Here is a 21,311-nt window from a genome sequence, read left to right on the forward strand (position 1 = left end):
TCCTACAAGACAAAAAGACATTAACTGTTTTAATGAAGAACTAGGCCTGCAAGATCCATGAAGGAAAATTCAGCCAGAATGATTTCAGTATACCCTTATAACATTAAATACTTTTCTAGAAGAGCTATAAGGTAATGTTGTTTTTATCTTAGAAGTTAGTACATTATGTTCATGGTTTCATAAATACATAGTCTCCTGCTAGGCTATAGACTAGCAAAACCATTTGAAGCCTAGCAAATGTAGTCCCATTGGTACACTCAACTAATTACTCCCTATGTCCATAAAGAGGCTAGACCTGAGGTAAAAACTGCACTTTTCCATTCATTCATCTGAGTTAGGTTTGAAGACAGTGAGGGATGAGCTTTGCTTTACAGAAAGCAAGAGTTTGCTCCAGAAATGGAAGATTCATTGATAAAGCTATCTGCCATGCCACCAAATCCTGTTCATGTTGCAATATAGATTTTGAGTCCTTTGATCTTGTATTTCTGTTATTATCAGTTCACAGATCTGCAGTAGTTCAAGCAGAGCTAGGTCATGTACAGCTTTGTAGGTCAGGCGTAAATCCCCATGTACGACTCTGTAGGAGACAGAGAAGGCAGACGTTGCTTTTAGATTCCTTGGGTAACACATGCAACTAATATCTAAGATTGTTTTTTTTTTTTTTGTCTTTTATTAAGTTAAGTTAGGAGCTTCCACGGGTCTGTATTGAAGGGTGCACTGTATTTTAGTATTGGCCTGATGAGGGATGAATGGAGGGTAGTATGACCCATTGACCTCTTTTAACCAAGAAGCGATATCCTTAGTAATCTTCTGGGTGAAGTACAAGGCTTTCCTAATTACAGTGATGACACAGTGTTCAAATGAGAGTTCATAATCCCTGCAGATGCCTAGGTTTTTATTGATAGTGTTTGTTTTAATGAGAGGGGAGTTGCTTATGCCATAGTGTGAGAGACTTTGTGATTCTCAAACTATGTGATGATACATTTTTGGTATTTATCTTTAGACCATGATCCATACAATGAATTAAGTTTTCTCAAATGATATGAGAATCTGTAAGGAGCTGAAGATGGATAAAGGCTCTTTCTTATCCACGTACTTGGTCAGCCAAAGAGACATGTTTAATATCAGATTTCACATAACAGAAGTAAATGGCATACAGAAGGCATTCCAAAGGAGAGCCTGGGGTACATCACTGAAGACAAGTATCTTGGATTGGGTGCCATCAACTCTAATAGACTGGTATCTATCAGTAAGCCAGTTGGCGATCCAGCTAACTACATAGAGATTTATATTGTGTTTGCCTAGTTTGCTAGTAACTAAATAGAGGTGTTACAAATGCACAGTTACCCTTATCTAGTGCTTCTGTGACCCTAACATAACTCATCTATGTTTTACAGATATGATCTAAGTTTTGCAAAGACAAACCAATTAAAGTCTAAGAATTTTAAGATTTCTATGTTGCTGTTTATGATGTCCACGATGAAACATCCCATCCCCTTACAAATGATGGTTGTGACACTAATAGGTCTATAGCTGCCAGGATCCATGGCATTTGTGTATGAGAATTACTTCAACTGTTTTCTAGGCTTCTGGTAGTGAAGAGACCATGGCTGAAACATTTAAGGAGGAGGTCTGAGAGATGCTGTTTCATATTGTCCCTGAAAACCCTAGTATGTTATCTGGACTCACAGAGCTGGTGCTTTTCATCCTAAACAGCACTCATAGTATTTCTTTAGAGGTAATTACTGGTGGGAGTTTGGGCTGAATATTTTGCGTTTGGAAGTTTGGAGGTGACAGAAAGGTGGAGTGGGAGCTGAATTTATCCACAAGGATATTAGCAATATTTTCAGAATTTGAGGCTTGAGCACTTAGAGATAACTTTGGTAAATGCTGGTCATTCTTTGTAAGGTACATTTTATTATTAAACAATATATTGTGGTTATCCTTTGTTGATATAAAATTTTAACTCACAATTATTGCTGTTGGATTTGATCTTGTTCCTAAGGTCTTTTTTTATCCTTTTGAGGTTGATTTTTGCATGATGTATTTCATTATTTAGTACTATGAGCTGTTTCCTTTTATTGTGATGTTTATTTGTTGCCGATACCACTCTGGCCATGCAAGCCTACAATGTCTTCCACATGTTCAGACCTCAAAACAAACATGAAAGAACCATAGGTGAAGGTGTATCCATCTTCATTAAAGTCAAATACATTTCAAGACTTGTCAAATAGTATAACTTCCTAGAGCTACTCCAAGTCCAACCAACTGTAGGTAAAGCACCTTCCATATCATTGTTAGCTATAGGTCCCCCACCATGAACCACAAGAATCACTCTGCCTACCTGGACCTACTTGAGTCACTCACTATACAGCCAAACACCTTGATCATGGATGGTTTCAACTATCCTTCCATTGATTGGGAGTCATATATGAGCACAAACATGTTTGCCCTAAGGTTTCAGGACTTTATTAAAAGAAATTATCTGGAACAGATAGTCTGCACTCCCACAAGGGGCCTGAATGTCCTAGACTTAGTACTCACCAACATAGGGGGTCCCTGCACTACTCCCTGGGTGTTGACCTCCTGGTAAGGTCTGATCATAAATCCGTCTCATTCGAAGTAATAGTCATACCTGACTCCTCCTCAAGAGAAAAAAGGATGAAAGATTTCTCCAAAGCAAGTTATAGCCTCCTAAGAGATAGCATAAATAGTTTCAAAACCTCTGCTACCACTGTCAACAATGACTCCAAGAGTTCACAAATTGGATAATATAATAGTCAAAATTTCACAAAATTCCAAGAGGTGGATAATATACTAGGCAATATATAACAATACAATAGGCATGGGTGCCACACTACGTACACAGTACTCAGCATGTCACCAGCAGGCTTGGATGCCATAGTATTAAATGCAGTGCAGAATACCAGAATTAATGCAGCAATGTATATGATATAACACCAAGGATGTAATATAACAAGATAATAAACAATCAGCCACAGCAAAGATACATTATCAGATGACAATAAACAGACATCCACAATTTTGAATACACAGTGGGAGACCACATTTAATGATATTAAATCAAATATCCCTAGCCAACAGAAGGTGCCTCAAGCAGCTACTACATGCAACCAGATGCAGTCAAGTACAGCTAAGCACTTGGGTGTGCTAGCTCGGGGAATATGAGTTAGGAAGAACAGGACAGTTACCAAGATGAGTACTTGTTACTGTATTATGTAGTCCATTGCCATCTTATATATTCTGCAACTCATTTGTGCAAAGCAAAGCACGCCCAGGTGGTGTGGTACTATTGTTCAAGTAAATTCCTATAGCAAAAGTCAAAACAAGTTTGTCATGTTGCAAAACAGCACAGTAGAGCAGTGGTATCTGCAAGCACTTCAGGTTTAAAAAAGAAACAAAGAGTAGATAGGCCAATTAAAGTAAATACTGCTGTGTAGTGAATTACTTAGCACACAGGCCAATTACATTTTAACATAACGATGTAGCAATTAGTAGTTCAAGCCTAGAAAAAAAACAATAGTAGTCCCTTTCCCTCAACTTGGCGAATCACCTAGAACAGTATCAGATACAAAATAACCATATCATACCACAGGAATTTTAATCAAGACTAGCAGAATCCAAAATACAGCAGAAGTGAAGCGATAACTTTCTATATGGTATAAGACTGTTCTTTGAGTCAAATTTGATAGCAGAGTTCAAGGAAGGTTTGCTGTGTGGTAACCAGCACTACAAAGCAGCAGCAACTGCAAGCACATCAAGTTTAAAGCAAAGCTAAATAGCACATAGGCCAATTAAAGTCAATACTGCTATGTAACCATTAGTAATTATTGCTTCAAAACAATAGTAGTTAGATTCATCTGCCTTATTATTTAAAAATTACAGTGTTGTTATGTTTTAATCTTCACAAGGAATCCTTCAAAAAGAAGAAATGGAAAGCAGATCCCTTAATCATTACTGAACAAGATATACTGCAAATCCTATACCACAGTATGCATTTATTTACGAAGAAAATATTATGTTCCCAGTGCCACCCCTGATATAGTAGAAACGACACATGTAAGATGACTGAGGCAGTTATGTTAAAGTAGAGGCAAGCAGTAAAGAAAGATCTGTAAAATTAACTAAAAGAAGAATGGTCAGATTGCCAGGCCTCCAAATTTAAAGTTAAAATGTTATCACCAGCCTATAGAGATGCCCATAAAAAGCTTGTGATTGTTGCAAAAAAAAGGACTAACCCAGTTGTGTCTTGAAAGAGCTGCTACCTGATCATGTACATTATGAAATCATAATATGTCGTTACCATCACTAATAAAAGGGGGGATGTGGGGTGAAGATGTGATGATGTACAATCTTCAATCTATCAACTCAGTATTGTAAGGTTTTTAATTGAATTTTACAGTGAAGGACTACATTGCACCTTTGATTGGGTGTACTATTTGATGAGTTTTTGTAAAGAGGTGCACCTCCCAAGTTGAACCCAAACCATATTAAGAATTCACAAGTGTCAGTACTGTTTTCAGAGGTAATGGGAGCTAGCAAAGAAAGTCCTAAAGGGAAAATTCCCGGCCCATATTGTCTTGTGCACACCTTACTTGTGTGTACTGAGTTTAATCCTACCAGTGCTGGTTACCTTAACCTTACACATTACATTATATTATGAAACACCTTTCACTAACACTAAACAAGACAACACACCACAAATTTACTGTAGACAGAGAACCCTAACCTGCAAACACTCATACCTGCACACACATGCTGAATGCTAAAACAATCTGTATAAATGTTTCAGCATTCTACTTACTCACATTTCTGTCTTTTGATATTAAGAAGTAACCCTTTAGCCTGTTGGTAGCTTACATATGATCTGCTGACAGGGACCCATTTTATAGTATATTCCTTGAAATGGATACTTAGATGATCTTGCTTCTGCCTAACATGAAACTTAAGTTTATGGTTCTTGAACAGGTAACCCTGTTGTGGATTATCTTTTATCTTATTGCCTTGGTTTCTTGGAAGTTATTACTTAGATGAGAAAATTAAAGCCATTAGTTACATGTTTCATATGGGATAACGGGGGGAGGGTGCTTGGATCAATGTCTGTTTGCCTAGCCTCCTTTGGAGTATTTGGCCGTTTGTTTTATTGTTCAATAATTATAGAGGAAAGCACCAACCCTCCCCCCACAAAGTTTGGTAGTCATTGGTAGCTAAGTTGTTCAATACAGAAAAAAGTATAGAAATGCATGGTTGGTTCCTCCATAACCTCCCAACCCATCATACATAGTGGAATTTAATCAAAAATACACACAAACCTTTGAAAAGCTAGGTAACCATTGAAATGTTTCCTATCCTTGAAAACTGAATATTCCACTATGGAAGCACCTGGTGTTGAACACAGAAGGGCAAGTGTCACACTGGGTATAATGTGAACAAGCAAGGATTTCTGAGTGATTATATATACATATGACGTGATAGAAAATCAGGCTGTAATACTCTTTCACTCTTTATGAATTTGGTTTGTAAGTAATGGATCACTGATGTTATTTACACGTTTGAAATACATTGCAGAAATCTTGCTTTAGAGATTTTTGTTTATGTTTCTGACCCTCCCCCCCTCTATTTAGCATGCTCAAGTACTTCAGTTAGCCTGACCTTCCCTAAAGTGTCTTATATGTATGTTGTTATTCAGATGTTGATTTCAGATGCTAAAAAGAGCTTTGGTGAAAGGTGGAGTGCCTTTAAAGAACTTCCTTCTCCACATGAATTAGACACTGTCTTTGCTGTTGCTAATTATACCATTTCTGCTACTTTTATGAGAAATCATTATTGCTTATGCATTACATAACAGCTTTGAGAAGGGATGGAATAAAAGCATGTTACATGCTGTTTTAATGAATATGCCCCAGGCATTGTTCATACGTTTTGGTGCTGTTAATATATTCAACTTCTGTGGCTGTTGGAGTCAGATTTAGCTAATAAGCATTTGCAGCTCTTATCGCCTTGTTCCACAGAGGTTTGCATCATGAAGTCTATTTTAGACGTTCAGCACCTTTGTAGGTATGTATGCTTGTTGATGCCTCATAAAACAACTACTGTTTGGACTTAGGTAGCCTATAGGTGGAAGATTCCACAACACATTACTACAATTGTCATTGTTAAATGTCTAAAAATACATAACAGAAGATTTCCCAAATTTCTTTTAATGGAGTAGAATAAATACAGTCAGAAATGTCATCATTCATTTAAGAGAAATTTAGTAAACATGTTATATGTGTGCTGTGAGCATTTGCTTTGTATGAAATCGTAATGTATACTCTTCTATTTTACTTTCTGTGGTACCTTGATATTTGCATGTCTGTGCAATGAGGATGAGCTAAGATTAGTATTAAACGTTTCTTCAGTCATTGCTTTCTTTGTTTCTTCTAAGTTTGAAGCTTTGTGCTTGATGTTCTGTTTGAATGTGCAATTTTGAATAAAGTTTATTTTCTGATGAAAAAAAGTATAAATGGCCTTCTATAGATTATTGCTTAAACTATCATGCAACAGGCAGTATTCTGTGACAGAGTGAACCCTATGCTACCACATCAAGATAAGAGTATACTCCAAATAACTAATACCCACAAATGCAACATGTTCTTGAGGAAGGGCTACTCATATCTTGCACAGTAACAGTGTAGAACTGTTCTCTTCTGTAGTTTGTATAACTAATTATGAATAATTCTCCTGCAGATGCTATATTTACAGTTGGACTAAACAGGATTGCAACTACTCAGAACATTAATATCAGAATCCTGATTCAATAACCATAGATAAAAGCAAGAATTATTAAACCCATGTTCTGTAACTCACAGGTGTTCATTCAAGGTACATATAAAAGATTGTGTGAACTAATGCCAGGCAGAATGCTGGAAACCAAAATATGCAATAAAAGTGTAAAAGATATCTGAAGAAGAGTTCTTAGATATTAAGGATCAGGATGAGTTCCTATGATGTCACTGGCAAGCTACCACAGGTGAGGGCTGCAGGGATCACTAGGAAATGTAACCATATAATCCCAACCTTTCAGATAAACTGGGAATGAGCAAACTAATTATAGAGGGCTACTAAGATTATGCTAAAAAAAGAACTGAATGGTCATGCATACTAGGGTTAAGTAGGAAAGTAAAATGGGAATTAAGACACAGAGAATCACATTCCCATCTGCAGAGGGAGAGGGTTTGTACCTTGAATTTTGAATGTAAAAGAAATAGAGGCAGGCAGCTTCATAAGCACACTGAAGGATAGATTTGCCCTTGTAATGAGAGTCCAGAATAACTACATTGATTTTGTTTTACAGCTAGTAATGCAGACATCTTTTGCAATCACTACCTATCCACCAAAGATCTCTACTTAAATTATCCTAAGGAAAACAAATACAATGACTTTGTTGAGAGAAGATTGTATTTTAGACTTCAGCTTTGTCTCCCTTGCCAGTGTCCCTTTGAGGAATGGCACATTCTTGTGTGATGTAATCATGGTTTATGATCCCATATTCATATTCCTACTAACAGCACAAACTGAGAAGAAGGGTTGCAGATCTGAACTTTTTCAATGATGGATGGGTTTTTCTCAACTTGCTCATGCATCTGCTAGTAGGCATACAACATGCATGAAATAATAAAAAACAAGGAGAAGATCTACTATGGCACACTCGTGTAAATTCCTAAGGCAAATAAAAAATGTCTCTCTTATCATGCCTTTTGTGAGGAGTTCCTTGCTGTTGCCGTGGATATTAACATTCAGTCATAGTACATCCTAATGGACTTTGAGGGAGACTGACTGAATCCCAGAAGCACCACTTTTTATACTAATGCCCAGGACTGCCTGTTTTATTTTTGTTGTATACATCTAAAGGTTGCTGCAGCACTTTTGTCACAGGTTTAAATATGTCATGTGCTTTGAACATTAGATGGAAATGTAGGATCTTTTGCTTCTAGCATTTCTTCCTACAGCTAATTTTAGAGGAAATTACAGTAAGCTTGCTGCAGAAATATTTGATGTTTTGGCATTGTTTGAGCTGTTCTCCTGGATTTATGTCTTTGTTCAGCACCCACGCAACAACTTGATATTGATTTTCCTACCTTCAACTTGATAAGGACCAAAAAGACTAATGAGACAAGGCACCAAAGGTTTTACATCCCACTTACTGGCAATACATTGAGTCAAGCTGCACTTATCTATGTCATCACAAAGAGCAAGACTATATAAATGTCTATGGGAAAGCATACTTTGGTGCAAACCACCATCCCTACATAGGAAAAATTAGCAACTTTGGACCATCGCTCACAATTTAAAGCTAGAGCTGGTGGAATCACTGCTGTGTTTCTAAAAGGGTTTTCTGACAACCAGGGATTTATGTGCTTTAAAAGCTTGTACTGTTATTTAAAACCTTAATAAATTGGGAATGAGCAAACTAATTATAGAGGGCTACCAAGATTATGTTAAAGGGCTACCAAGATGTGAGCACTGTGTGCTGCATTTATTGGTACCATGTGTGACGATTGGAGAGAGATGAGTGAAGGCTGCCAGCCTAGTCAAATAGAATTTGATATATAATTCTGGCATTTGTAAATAAATGTAAAATACAGGCATGTTTTCTTGAATGTAAAGGAATACTGTGAAATGTGGAACTGCAAAATATGTGACAACATTGCACTCTACTGGCCCAGTGAAGCATGTAGTGACCCTTTAATGTTAGAATTCGGCTCCAGTGTGTCTGGATGAGGGTTTCATGCCCATTGTTTTAAGGTTGAAGTTTATGATCAGAATTTACATGTGGATGGTGCTTTACTGTTCTGGTTTGTGTTAGAATATACATGTGAAATGTCTTCTATTGTTGTAAGTTTCTGAGCAGGTGCTAAATAATGCAATTTGTTTGCCTGGGAAAACTTAAGTGTTAACATGATGTAATTTGGGAGGGATCCAGCAAACATGTTTTTTAGTAATGTTTAAATACTATTTCTCACAGGAGACTGGGGAACATTTTGATCTTGGATATCTAACTCAGCACTCTGTCTAATTTCTAGCACTGTGATTTCTTGTAGGAATAGTTAAAGCTAGTAAAGATTAATTAGGTATTTTTCTTTGAAATCAGACCTGTCCTACTGTATTATTTTAAGCTTCTGTGTGATCTTTGAACTCTTAGATATCTCTGTGGTGTAGTAGTTTTGTATTGTGTTTTAATTATTTATTATTAAATATTTTAAAACCTTCTACCTGTGGGTGGTTTGTGTAAAGATAAGCTCTAGAGTGCATTGCATATTTATAGAGGTTATTGTAATAGGCCACTCTAAAGTAAGCCTTGACTATTAGTCATACTACCATTGGATAATAATACTGCACATTAATAATTGGACACCCTTTTAAGGGCCTTTTAGTAGCTGATATTATTAGCTGGGTGGTGGCAGGGATTACTACCCTATGGTCTGGGTAAAGGGGCAAAGCTGGAGAATTTGTGTCAGCCTTTCCCAGGAGTGTCTGTGAAGTATAAATACTTATCTCAAAGTGTATGTTTGTGTTGTATCAGCTACTTGGGCAGGGACACAAAGCACTGGTTGGACAGAGAGGGTGCTGGAGGTTTTAGCTTGCCCAGCTAGGCTGAGACCTGGACCCTATAGCTGTGCCAGTGGAGAGTTCTATTAGGGACCTGGTGAGCAAGGGAGCAACCAGCCCCCGACTGACTGTGATCTCTGTGCACTTAAGGGAAATTGTACTTTACTGTGTGTATTAGTTATCCTTTCCTCTCTTTCAGGAGGCAACCTCCCTGGTGTTAGTGGTGAGGACTGCGGCTTCTTGATTGCTGGGCTAGGGCATGGTCATCACAAGTGTTAGGCAGTGGTGGGATCTACTTCACATACTAATTGGCTTATAGTGGTGTAGGGTAGAGAGAACTCCTGTAGCTTATGTACAGTGATCTCTAAAAGTGTTTTGTACTCTAAAACAGCCACACAGTGTATACTCAGAGTTCAGATCACAATTGTTTTATTTCTTTTGTTAGCTTAGTGTTAGTCAGGGTGAACAGGCAGCATGTCAACAGAAGAGTATGGAAAGCTGACAAGGAGCCAGCTGGCAGAGATGTGCCAGACTAGGGGACTGGTGTGTGGAAACCTGACTAAAGAAGTCCTGACTGCAGCCTTGGTTACAGCTGCATCAGAAAACAGCAGCCTGGAGGGCAATCAGACTGACAGTGGAGATACAATATCCTCGGAGAATGGACAGCTCAACCTTTCTGCAGTGGACTTAAAAATCCAGCTGGAGCTAAAGAGACTTGAATTGGAGGCCAGGCTTATGGAACTAGAAGCAGCTGAGAAAATGAGGAGTCTACAAGCTGAGGAAAATGAACGGCAGAGGAGACATGAGAGGGAAATGCTGACTCTTTGCCAGAGTCATGGAGGTAATGGGGAAGGGAGTAACTGGACCCCAGAAGCACAAAAGGTCAGTAAATTTCTTCCACAGTTCAAAGAGGGGGATCATTTTGATAGCTTCATTCATATGTTTGAGCAGGTATGTAAACAGTATGAAGTTTACCAAGGGTTCTGGGTATGGTTCCTGACCCCCTTACTCCATGGTAAAGCTGTAACTTCTTTAGCAAAAATGCATGACACTGACTGTTTTGATTATACTGCTGTAAAAAGACACTTGTTGGAAAGTTTTCAGCTAACACCTGAAATGTATAGGAAAAAGTTTCATGAGCATAGACGCAAGGCAGATGAAAATGTATGTGAATATGTTGCTGAACTGAGCACTTATTTTCATAGCTTGGTGAGTGGATGTCAGGTCACCACTTTTGAAGGGTTGGCAGACCTTTTGGTAAGGGAACAAGCTCTTAGCACTTTGCCTGAGGACATGAGAATCTGGTTAGCTGATAGACAGTGTGCTACTTCAGAGGAGTTGGGGAAGAAGGGCGACCTTTACCTAGCAAGCAGGGCAACCCTGCACAGGAAAGGGACCCCCAGTACTGCTCATGGGTCTAAAGGAACCCATGATGGGCAGCACAGACTGCCCCAACAGAATCTGCCAGTAGCAGGGGAAGCCAATAGTCCAGGTACTCATCCAGGAGCTAGGGTTAAATGTTGTGAATGCAATCAGTGGGGCCATGTGGCATACAGGTGTCCACGGAGGCAAGGTGGGAACCAAAGGTGAGGGAGCCAGTAAGTGGGAAAGACAAAATGCCAACAGTTGGTTGTCTTGAGACAACAGGGGCATGGAACTACCATCCTGCAGATGTCCTGAGAGGGAAGGATTTGGATAAGATAGTACTATGTACTTATGCAGTTACATGCCGTGAGGCTAGGAGACAAGCATGTGGATCTGGTAGACTGGGGGCAACCCAGACAGACTGCATACTTGCAGCCAGGACTGCTGAGGTGGTTACTTCAGGGAGTGAGCTATACTGTAGCAGTGAGACTGAATGTGAGCCACAGCTGCTTGTGGGTACTGATGTTCCCTTGGACAGGATAACTGCAAAGGTAGAGGTGAGTAGTAGTACTCAGGCTGACAGTGAGGCACCGCTGTCAGAGGATGCCAGACTTCCTGTGGAAGGGGAGCTGGGAAGGGTTACAAGGAGAGAGTTGAGACAGGCTCAGCTCTCAGACCCTACATTGCAAGGCCTGAGGCAGGTAGCTAGGGAGGCACCTGATTCTCAAGGGAAGAGGGGATCTTTATACTGGAACAAAGGGTTACTGTACAGAGAGTGGACCCCTGAGGGAGGGCTAGAAGATGAGAGAGTATAGCAGTTGGTAGTGCCTAGAGCTTACCATCTGGTGCTTCTAGCCATAACCCATGATATTCCCTTTGCAGGTCATGTGGGCATAAAATGTACAAAGAGGCATATTATGCAAAACTTCTATCGGCCTGGAATTTCCAGAGATGTAACAGGGTACTGCAGGACCTGTGAGCAGTGCCAAAAGGTAGGCAAGGCAGGAGACAAGGTGAGAGCTCCTTTGATGCCTTTGCCTGTGATTGAGGAGCCATTTCAGAGGGTAGCTATGGATGCTGTGGGTCCTCTGAGTACCCCAATTCCACAGGGAAAAATATATCCTAGTGATTGTAGATTATGTTACACGATACCCTGAGGCAGTGGCTTTGTCCTCCATTGAGGCAGAGAAGGTGGAAAATGCTTTGCTAGAGATTTTCAGCAGGGTAGGTTTCCCAAAGGAAATACTGTCTGACAGAGGTGCCAATTTTATGTCAGACCTGCTGGCTTGTCTGTGGAAATCCAATGGAATGGGGTGAAGCACATGAAGACCACCCCCTACCATCCCCAGACTAATGATCTTGTTTAGAGTTTAAACTCTACAATCAAGTCCATGTTACGGGCATTTGCAGATCAGTTTAAGAGGGAGTGGTACAAATATTTGCCCCATCTGTTGTTTGCTTACAGAGAGGTTCCCCAGGAATCCACAGGTTTTTCACCCTTTGAGTTTCTGTATGGGCACAGGGTGAGGAGACCTCTAGATTTAATTCAAGATGAGTGGGAAGGTGAGTGTGAGTCTCACAAAGAGTCTGTTGTGGCATATGTCCTGAACCTCAGGACAAGGCTCAGGGAACTCATGGGCCTGGCCCAGGAGAACCTGTCAGAAGCCCAACAACAGAAAAAGGTGTGGCATGACAGGAATGCTTGAGCTAGAGAGTATGCTGTAGGGCAGCAGGTGATGGTTCTCATTCCTGTCAGACACAACAAGTTGCAAGCAGCTTGGGAGGGACCCTACAAGGTGGCAAGAAAGGTATGTGATGTTAACTACATGGTGGAAGTGCTAAGTAGATGGCAGGGGTGCAAACTGTACCATGTTAACATGATGAAACCTTACCATGATAGGGAGGCCCTTGTGCTGAACATTTGCAGTGGATTGCAGGAGGAGTCTGAGAGAAGTCTTGTGACTGATCTCCTCAGTGAGGCTCGGGCTGACACCTCGGATAGCAATGTCCCAGCAGCTATCTCCTACCCAGGTTTGAGAAATCCGAGCATTGTTGCAGGAGTTTGGGGGCATGTTCACTGGGAAACCAGGGAGCACCCACCTGGTGCAGCACCAGGTGGATACAGGACCCCAAAGGCCTATCAGGCAGGCCCCTTATAGGGTGCCTGAGAGAGTCAAACAGACTCTGAGGGAAGAGGTACAGGAGATGTTGGAACTAGGGGTGATTCAAGAGTCCAACAGTCCCTGGGCCTCACCAGTGATGTTGGTGCCAAAGAAGGATGGCAGCACCAGGTTCTCTGTGAATTACAGGAAATTAAATAGTCACACAGAATCGGATGCTTACCCCATGCCTAGGACAGATGAGGCCCTAGAGCAGCTGGGTGGGGCTAAGTATCTTACAACCATTGATCTTACCAAGGGTTACTGGCAGGTGCCCTTGACTCCCAGTGCTAGGGAGAAGTCAGCCTTTGTTACTCCTTTTGGCTTGTATGAGTTCACAAAGATGCCCTTTGGGATTAAGAATGCTCCAGTGACTTTCCAGAGGCTGGTAGATCATATCTTAGCAGAAACATGAGGGTTTTCCCTTGCTTACATGGACGATATTGCTATCTACAGCCATTTCTGGCAAGAGCACATTCAGCATTTTAGGGAGGTGCTGGGCAGACTACAGAGGGCAGGGTTGACCATTAAGCTGAGCAAATGTCAGGTGGGTATGGCAGAGGTCTCCTACATAGGACATAGAGTGGGGAGTGGTAAGATAAGGCCAGAACCTGCCAAAGTGGAAGCTGTTCAGGCATGGCCTGCACCTGTTACCAAAAAGCAGGTGAGGGCATTCTTACGGACAGCAGGGTACTATAGAAAGTTTGTTCCCAATTAAAGTACCATACCTGCTCCCCTCACAGACCTGATAAGGATGAACAGGCCAGATAAGGTAGTGTGGACCCCAGCATGTGAGCAGGCATTTCAGAAGCTTAAAGAAGCTTTGGGAAGACCCCATGTGTTAGCCAGTCCAGACTACAGCAAAGACTTTGTTGTGCAGGTGGATGCTTCAAACTATGGGGTGGGGGCTGTACTTAGCCAGATTTCTTCAGAGGAAGAAGAGCACCCAGTGGTTTATCTCAGTCATAGGCTCCAACCCAGGGAGGAATGCTATGCAGCTGTAGAAAATGAATGTCTAGCCATAATGTGGGCACTAAAAAAACTTCAGCCTTTTCTGCATAAAAGAAAATTCACTGTAATGACAGATCACAACCCTCTAACATGGTTAAATAGAGCCAGTCAGCAAAATGCCAAGTTGCTAAGATGGAGTCTGGGGTTGCAAGCATATGATATGTCAGTGCAGCACCGCAGTGGGAGTAGCAATGCCAATGAGGATGGGCTGTCAAGACAGGCAATGGAGTGATGTACACCCAGATAGACCTGACACTCTCAAATGATGTTTCTTAAGGGGCACTTAAAAAACTTGCTTGAGTTCCCCGGGGGGGGAGAGATGTGACGATTGGGGAGAGATGGGCAAAGTCTGCCAGCCTAGTCAAATAGAATTTGATATATAATTCTGGCATTTGTAAATAAATGTAAAATTCAGACATGTTTTCTTGGCTGTAAAATAATACTGTGAAATGTAAAACTGCAAAATATGTGACAGCATTGCACTCTACTGGCCCAGTGAAGCATGTTGTGACTCTTTCATGTTAGAATTCAGCTCCGGTGCTTCTGGCTGAAGGTTTCATGCCCATTGTTTTAAGGCTAAAGTTTATAACCAGAATTTACATGTGGATGGTGCTTTACTGCTCTGGTTTCTGTTAGAATATACATGTGAAATGTCTTCTGTTGTTGTAAGTTTCTGAGCAGGTGTTAGATTGCTAAAAAATGCAGTTTGTTTGCCTGGGAAAACCTAAGTGTCAACATGATGTAATTTGGGAGGGACCCAGAAAGCATATTTGTTAGTAATGTTTAAATACTATTTCTCACAAGAGACTGGGGAGCAATTTGATCTTGGATATCTAACTCAGCACTCTGCCTAAGCTCACATGTACGTTTCTAGCACTGTGATTTATTGTAGGAATAGTTAAAGCTAGTAAAGATTAATTAGGTATTGTTATTTGAAATCAGACCTGTCATACTGTATTATTTTAAGTTTCTGTGTGATCTCTGATCTCTTAGATATCTCTGTGGTGTAGTAGTTTTGTCTTGTGTTTTAATTATTTATTATTATTATTAAACATTTTTAAAACCTTCTACCTGTGGCTGGTTTGTGTAGAGATAAGCTCTAGATTACATTGCCTATTTATAGAGGTTATTGTAATAGGCCACTCTACAGTAAGCCTTGACTGTTAGTCATACTACCACTGGATAATAATATTGCACAGTAATAACTGGACACCCTTTTAAGGGCCTTTTAGTAGCTGATATTATTAGCTGGATGGTGGCAGGGATTACTACCCTATGGTCTGGGTAAAGGGGCACAGCTGGAGAACCTGTGTCAGCCTTTCCCAGGAGTGTCTGTGAAGTTGTATAAATACTTATCTCAAAGTGTGTGTGTGTGTTGTGTCAGCTACTTGGGCAGGGACACGAAGCACTGGTTGGACAGAGAGGATGCTGGAAGTTTTAGCTTGCCCAGCTAGGCTGAGACCTGGACCCTATAGCTGTGCCAGTGGGGAGTCTTACTGGGGACCTGGTGAGCAAGGGAGCAACCAGCCCTAGACTGACTGTGATCTCTGTGTGCACTTAAGGGAAATTTTACTTTACTGTGTGTATTAGTTATCCTTTCCTCTCTTCTAGGAGGTGACCTCCCTGGTGTTACTGGTGAGGATTGAGGCTCCTTGATTGCTGGGCCAGTGCACAGTTGTCACACCATATTTTGAAGTTATGATGATAATTTGCAGGATATTGCTGCTAGCAGCTCACTAGAGTGCTTTGTAGACAGGGCAAGAGAGTTTTGCCATGGAGTCTACATACCTGTCTGCCATGGCCTGAGCTTGTCATGTGTACACAGCAGTATTCATGGAGGATTATGGCTGTGATATGGTGTGTTTGGTCTCTTGTGGACACACTCTCGACTTGTCGCTTAATTTGTACATACATACATAGTATGCCTTTCAGTTATTTTGATCATGTATATCTATATTCTCTGCCTAAGCACTATATTTTTTTGTATTTCGTTTGCCAGAATCAGCCAGCACTGATTTACATTGAAATGTCTTTATACTGGCTAACTTCTAGCAACCATATGAGTTCTTGCTTTTGGTTATTCATTCTCTACACCAGATCATGTGATCTGCATATTCTGTATTTGTCCTTCATTGCCCTGTCAAACATCACTTTGTATTTCACTGTGTTGCCATTCCTCCCTTTATTTATTCATGTACTTTGAGGTTCTAGACTGTAGAGAATGGTAGGGGGACATTATGATTTTAGTGTGTATGTATAAATTAGCCAGCACCACCGCCTTATTCACCTCAGCAACAAACGCCCCTAGGGCTTGAGCAGTTGCCATCTTCAAATGTCAGGTAACCTCTGTGCCCATTCATATCCCTGGAGTCCATTTGGCACTCCATCCCACTTTGTCTTCTTCCCTATTGTGTCCACAGATGAAAGAAAAACATGTATGTTGTATGTAATAACAATATGAAGACAGCCTTTTTGATCTATTTAACATGTTCTCAGGTATAAACATGTTGTGTAACAAAGGTTTCTTTATTTGTAAATGACATATGTGCAGCATATTATAGTAAATAAATGAAAATATATTTACAATGGCACTCAAAAACTGACATTTTATTTATGTATCTTTCTTTTTTAGTTGCAGAGAATGATGTCCCAGTTGATGCTAACCTCATAGAGTTTGATACAAAGTAAGTTGACTACCTATTGAGATACATTATGGTGGTATGAAGGATACCATTGCTGCATGTGAAATGTAGTTGTTTTTTTTTTCGTTGACTGACTTTTGAAGTACTTAATTCATTTTGCTACAAAAGGAAATGTTTGGTATAATATTGTTTAAACTGTGTAATGATAGTAACATATGTTAAATAAGTTTTGATACAGTTTTGCATGACATATATCATAAAAGGTCTGTGTAGTCATTGATAATGCTTCTTCCTCTTTATTTTTGTTTTCATTTTTTAATTCCTTATTACTTGTCTATTAGAGACTTTAACCAAGTTAAATTAAAAACACAATCACAAAAAAAGGGTAGGTTTATAGGTTTGTAGTGTTAAGATAAAATCTTACAGCCTGATAGTCTTCCACAAGATAGTTATCCATTATCCATGTTGACATTTATGAGTACCCAGGAAGTCTTCAAGATTTTTATTCAGTATAATTTGGGATGAACATGCAGAAACATTCAGAGTGCTGACAATTAGAATATTATGTATTCTAAAAGAGATGACCTGCTCAATGACTGTGTGTGGTTTAGCTTTCTTGTTTATTATTCCTATTCGGTTTAATTTTTTTGTCCAAAAAAAAAGATGCTTCTTAAATGCACAAAGAGTTCCTCATTGTTTTGTAGTCAAGGGTAATTTATTCTAAAGAGGGTTGAAGTATTGGGTAATAAATCAGTTACGTCCACACCTAGGGTAATAAATCAGTTATGACCACACCTTTCAACTGTCCCTGATTTTGATAAAGCCACTAATTTCAGTTCATACTTTTGTCCTGTCCTATTTAAATGTTTTGATTTTTTGGTAAATTGCTGAACGTCAGTCAATAATCCACAAACTGTACTCCTGTGTGATTGTCTTAGTCTTTGCAACCAATGTTGATTTGTAATTCTGTTTAAATTGTACAGTGGAGCTTTTCTCCATGGATCTCCTCTGAAAATGGGCTCGTAGCCAGTTAGACTTTCCCGGTAAATAAATGTCAAATAAAAATAAATTAATTAATTAATAATGGCAGACAGTAACAATACGTACTTCTTATTCTTTAGAAAACACATGCCATTTCAAAATCTACTGTTCTATTTACATCATAAATGAAATGAAATAACCTTTACAAATTGTCACCCATAACTTTTAGCTTTGCCCAGAATTCTTGAACAAAGAAGTTGAGAGGCATGGTTATGTCTAATTGTATTATAAAACATACTTTTGGTGTATTGGCCCATTTGTTCATGTCAAGCATATATTTCCAAAAGCAGAGGGTTATTCATAGCACAGAATTTAAGGCATAAATAATAATTTAGTAGGCATTAAGATAAAAAGCAGATGGCAGTTTCTACAGTCTTTTTGAGAAACTTGAGCTGTTATGGCTGAAGTCTTCTTTGAAAGGAAACTTAAAACTTTTTGCAGCTAGGCAATGTTTGGTTTAGATACTGCAAGATGGAACATTATATGCTACAAGTAAGTTGATAAAAGGGGGTATACTGAGAGAATAAAGGGCCTCTCTTAAGCAGCACATTATGCCTTTAGGTACCATTCATTCTGCTTTGTGGCAGAAGCTGAAAACTGTAGGTATGTTTTGTTTAAAGGTGAGACCAAAACTGATCAGCATGTCTAGGTTCTTAGGAATATGTCTAACTGTTAATGTAGCAGTTAAATGGAATCTTTCACATCAAATAATGCAATGCTAACCTTTTTACCATTAACTGCTGGGCTACAGTTTGCAGACCACATGAGGAGTTGTTCAATTCACTCTCCAGGAAAAGAAGCATTTACTGGGGAAAGGATGATCCTATCCACTTTGCAAACCTGGAAAGCCATGTATTTCACACTGCATGTCTGAACTAGAAATGGCAGTTGACCAAGAACAATGTCTTAAGATGCTTAGGATACCTACAGGAGCAAAATGCTACTAGCTGACTGCTCTAACCCCTTGTGTTACATAGTCCATTGACCTTGAGCTTTCTTGGATTTGATATATATTGATAGTTATCCTGACACTGTAAAAACATTAGGTTTATCTTGCCGAAAGAAACATGGTCATGGGAAAGAAAAAGAGATCTGATATGGTACGATACTTATATATAGAAGAAAGCCAAGCCAATCAACATGAAAAATGCAGATTCAAAAATATTTGAAGATAAATACAGGCAATGCCATCTGGATATGATAAATGTAATAATAAAAAAGAAAGCTGACAAGGGTTTAATGTAAATGAAAGCAAGAAGTTTAGCATGACATTGCATTAAGTAGGATTCTGCCTTCACCAGAATTATGCCACAATTTGAACAAAAGATGATTGACTTCAATAATTGGCTTAGTTTCTGGAGCCTTTGGGAGGGTACAGTATTTTTCATCATGGGAGGACATGATTAACAAACTATATTACTTTGCAAAGGATGGTCTGTACCTGTCTCCACTAGGCTCCTGAATATTAGCTAAAACTTTATCCACCTCCTTACAGCATTGTTTAGGCAACAGCAAATTGACAAACCTACTGACATAGCAAATAAAACTCAAAGAAACCTAAAGTCCCTATCTGTATTTCTTCATCACAAAACATTTAAAGGTGAGAAGGTTAGAAATAGTGGTTTGGTACCAAAATTTATTTATAAGAAGAATTTTTATCTCAGAAAAATTGTTTGAGACTGTCCCTATTACTGATAATGTTAATAAAAGCAGAATGTTCCATTGCAATGGATGCAAATAGTGTAGCTTTATTTACAAATGATCTAATGTTGTCCTAAGGCATACCAGTTTCCAGTTATGGGCTAAAGGCAGGTTTACATGCTGTTCAACATTTGTGGTGTATTTGGCTACCTATGATTCCTGTCAATGTTTTTATGTAAGAAAAACTATTAGGAAACTGTACACACATATTTCTGAGCATCTGCTAGGTATTAAAAATAAGGATGCTATGAATGCTCTAGCTAAGCATTTATTAGTTTGCACTAACTTTAGAAAGTGTTTTTATTTTGTATTGGATTTTGTGACTCCTAGTCATTTAGTTGCTGTGTCTTTCGGCTTTTCCTGGTTAGGGGTCACCACAGCGGAACTCCGGTCTGCTAATGATTGGCAGTTGATTTTTACGTGCCGAGTTGCGAGCCCTAATGCACAACCTTCAACGAAGGTATGCCCATTCACGCATGTCTCCACGCAGAAGACGCTTTAGCTGAGAATCGAACCGGACAGCGTCTTACTGTGAGGCGACAACATGATGATTTCAAGTAAAAGAACCAAATTTGCAGATTTTTTTGCAGCCTGACAAGGTGCCAGGTTTAAATGAGGCAAACAATATTAAATGTCTTTTAAAAATGGGATTTTTGTTATTTTAACTTTTTAAGTGCTGTTTTTATGATAATTCAAGAAATATTTAGTATGTTAAGTATTCATAAATATTATAACTCATATATGTGTTATATAGGATTGGCATATGTTAGTGTTACTTTAAGAATTTGAATTCACTGATTGTTTGTAGTCACATGATTTCATTTTTCTATAAAAGGAGTTTGTTTTTTACTTTGCACTAAAGCTCTGAAGAAGTTCAAGAGAATAAATGAACAAAAGGACAGTAATATGAAACTCATTAGATATATAACTAAAAACCATTGTGGTATTTTCATTTGGTAGAAGTAAGACAAGAAGATAGCAGAAAAGAAAACATTTGATCGAAGGCATGAGAAACTAGCCAGGAGTATTACAGGAGCATAGCCATTGTTGAGTAAGGTATTCCTTTAGGAGTTTTTTTGAAGCTATGACGATCTGTGTTTTTTAAGATATTCTGGGGTAATAGGTTTCACTGTTTGGCTACTTTGAAGGGGAAGAGAGAGTCACCAAAGTAATTATGAGACTTTGTAACCTTGAGTATAAGTTTATCGGATGATCTAAGGGTCCTGGGGTTGGTATTTAGTTGCACTAGGATGGAGAGTGCAGGACAGTTTTCAGGTTTGTGGATAATAGAGTGAGCAGTGGTGAGCTGATTGAGTGATAACAGATTGGGAAATTCAAGGCAGTGTAATTTTTGAAAAGCAAAGCAATGATGGGTCCTGTTGGGTATATTAACATCAAATTTTGTATTTTGTTATAGCAGGAATCAATTAGATGTAAATCAGACTTGTGCAGGTTAGTAAAAAATTGAGAACAGTAGAGAAGAGTAGATAGGAGGTAGGATCTGGCTGTGGCTAGTCTGGCATTTTGAGTAAGGTAAGGTTTGGCCCTATATAGAGCATCAAGTTTGATGTGAACTTTCTTTATTGTGAGTGATAATGTGTTTATTGAATGTTAGGTTGTTATCTATTGTGACACCAAGTAGTTTTGTTTGGTTAACTGGTTCTATTATAGTGCCATTAGTGAAGTAGATGGAGAGAGGAAGTGGCTTTGCTTTAGATTTACTGTTAGAGAAGATCATTAATTGTGTTTTTTTTTGGGTTTAGGATGAGTTTAAGCTCAT

General features: G+C 39.2%; 1 protein-coding gene across 1 annotated transcript in view; it reads left to right on the forward strand.

The window, feature by feature from the left end:
- Positions 1 to 21,311, forward strand: part of LOC122802299 (beta-arrestin-1) — a 915,058-nt gene that overhangs the window by 869,432 nt on the left and 24,315 nt on the right. Inside the window, exon 15 of the mRNA XM_044071946.1 lies at positions 16,780 to 16,831. Coding sequence (XP_043927881.1) covers positions 16,780 to 16,831 — 52 coding nt within the window. The remainder of the gene's footprint in view (positions 1 to 16,779; positions 16,832 to 21,311) is intronic.

Source organism: Protopterus annectens, chromosome 5.part0, assembly GCF_019279795.1.
Source record: "Protopterus annectens isolate FY-2018-M chromosome 5.part0, PAN1.0, whole genome shotgun sequence".
Lineage (NCBI taxonomy): Eukaryota > Metazoa > Chordata > Ceratodontiformes > Protopteridae > Protopterus > Protopterus annectens.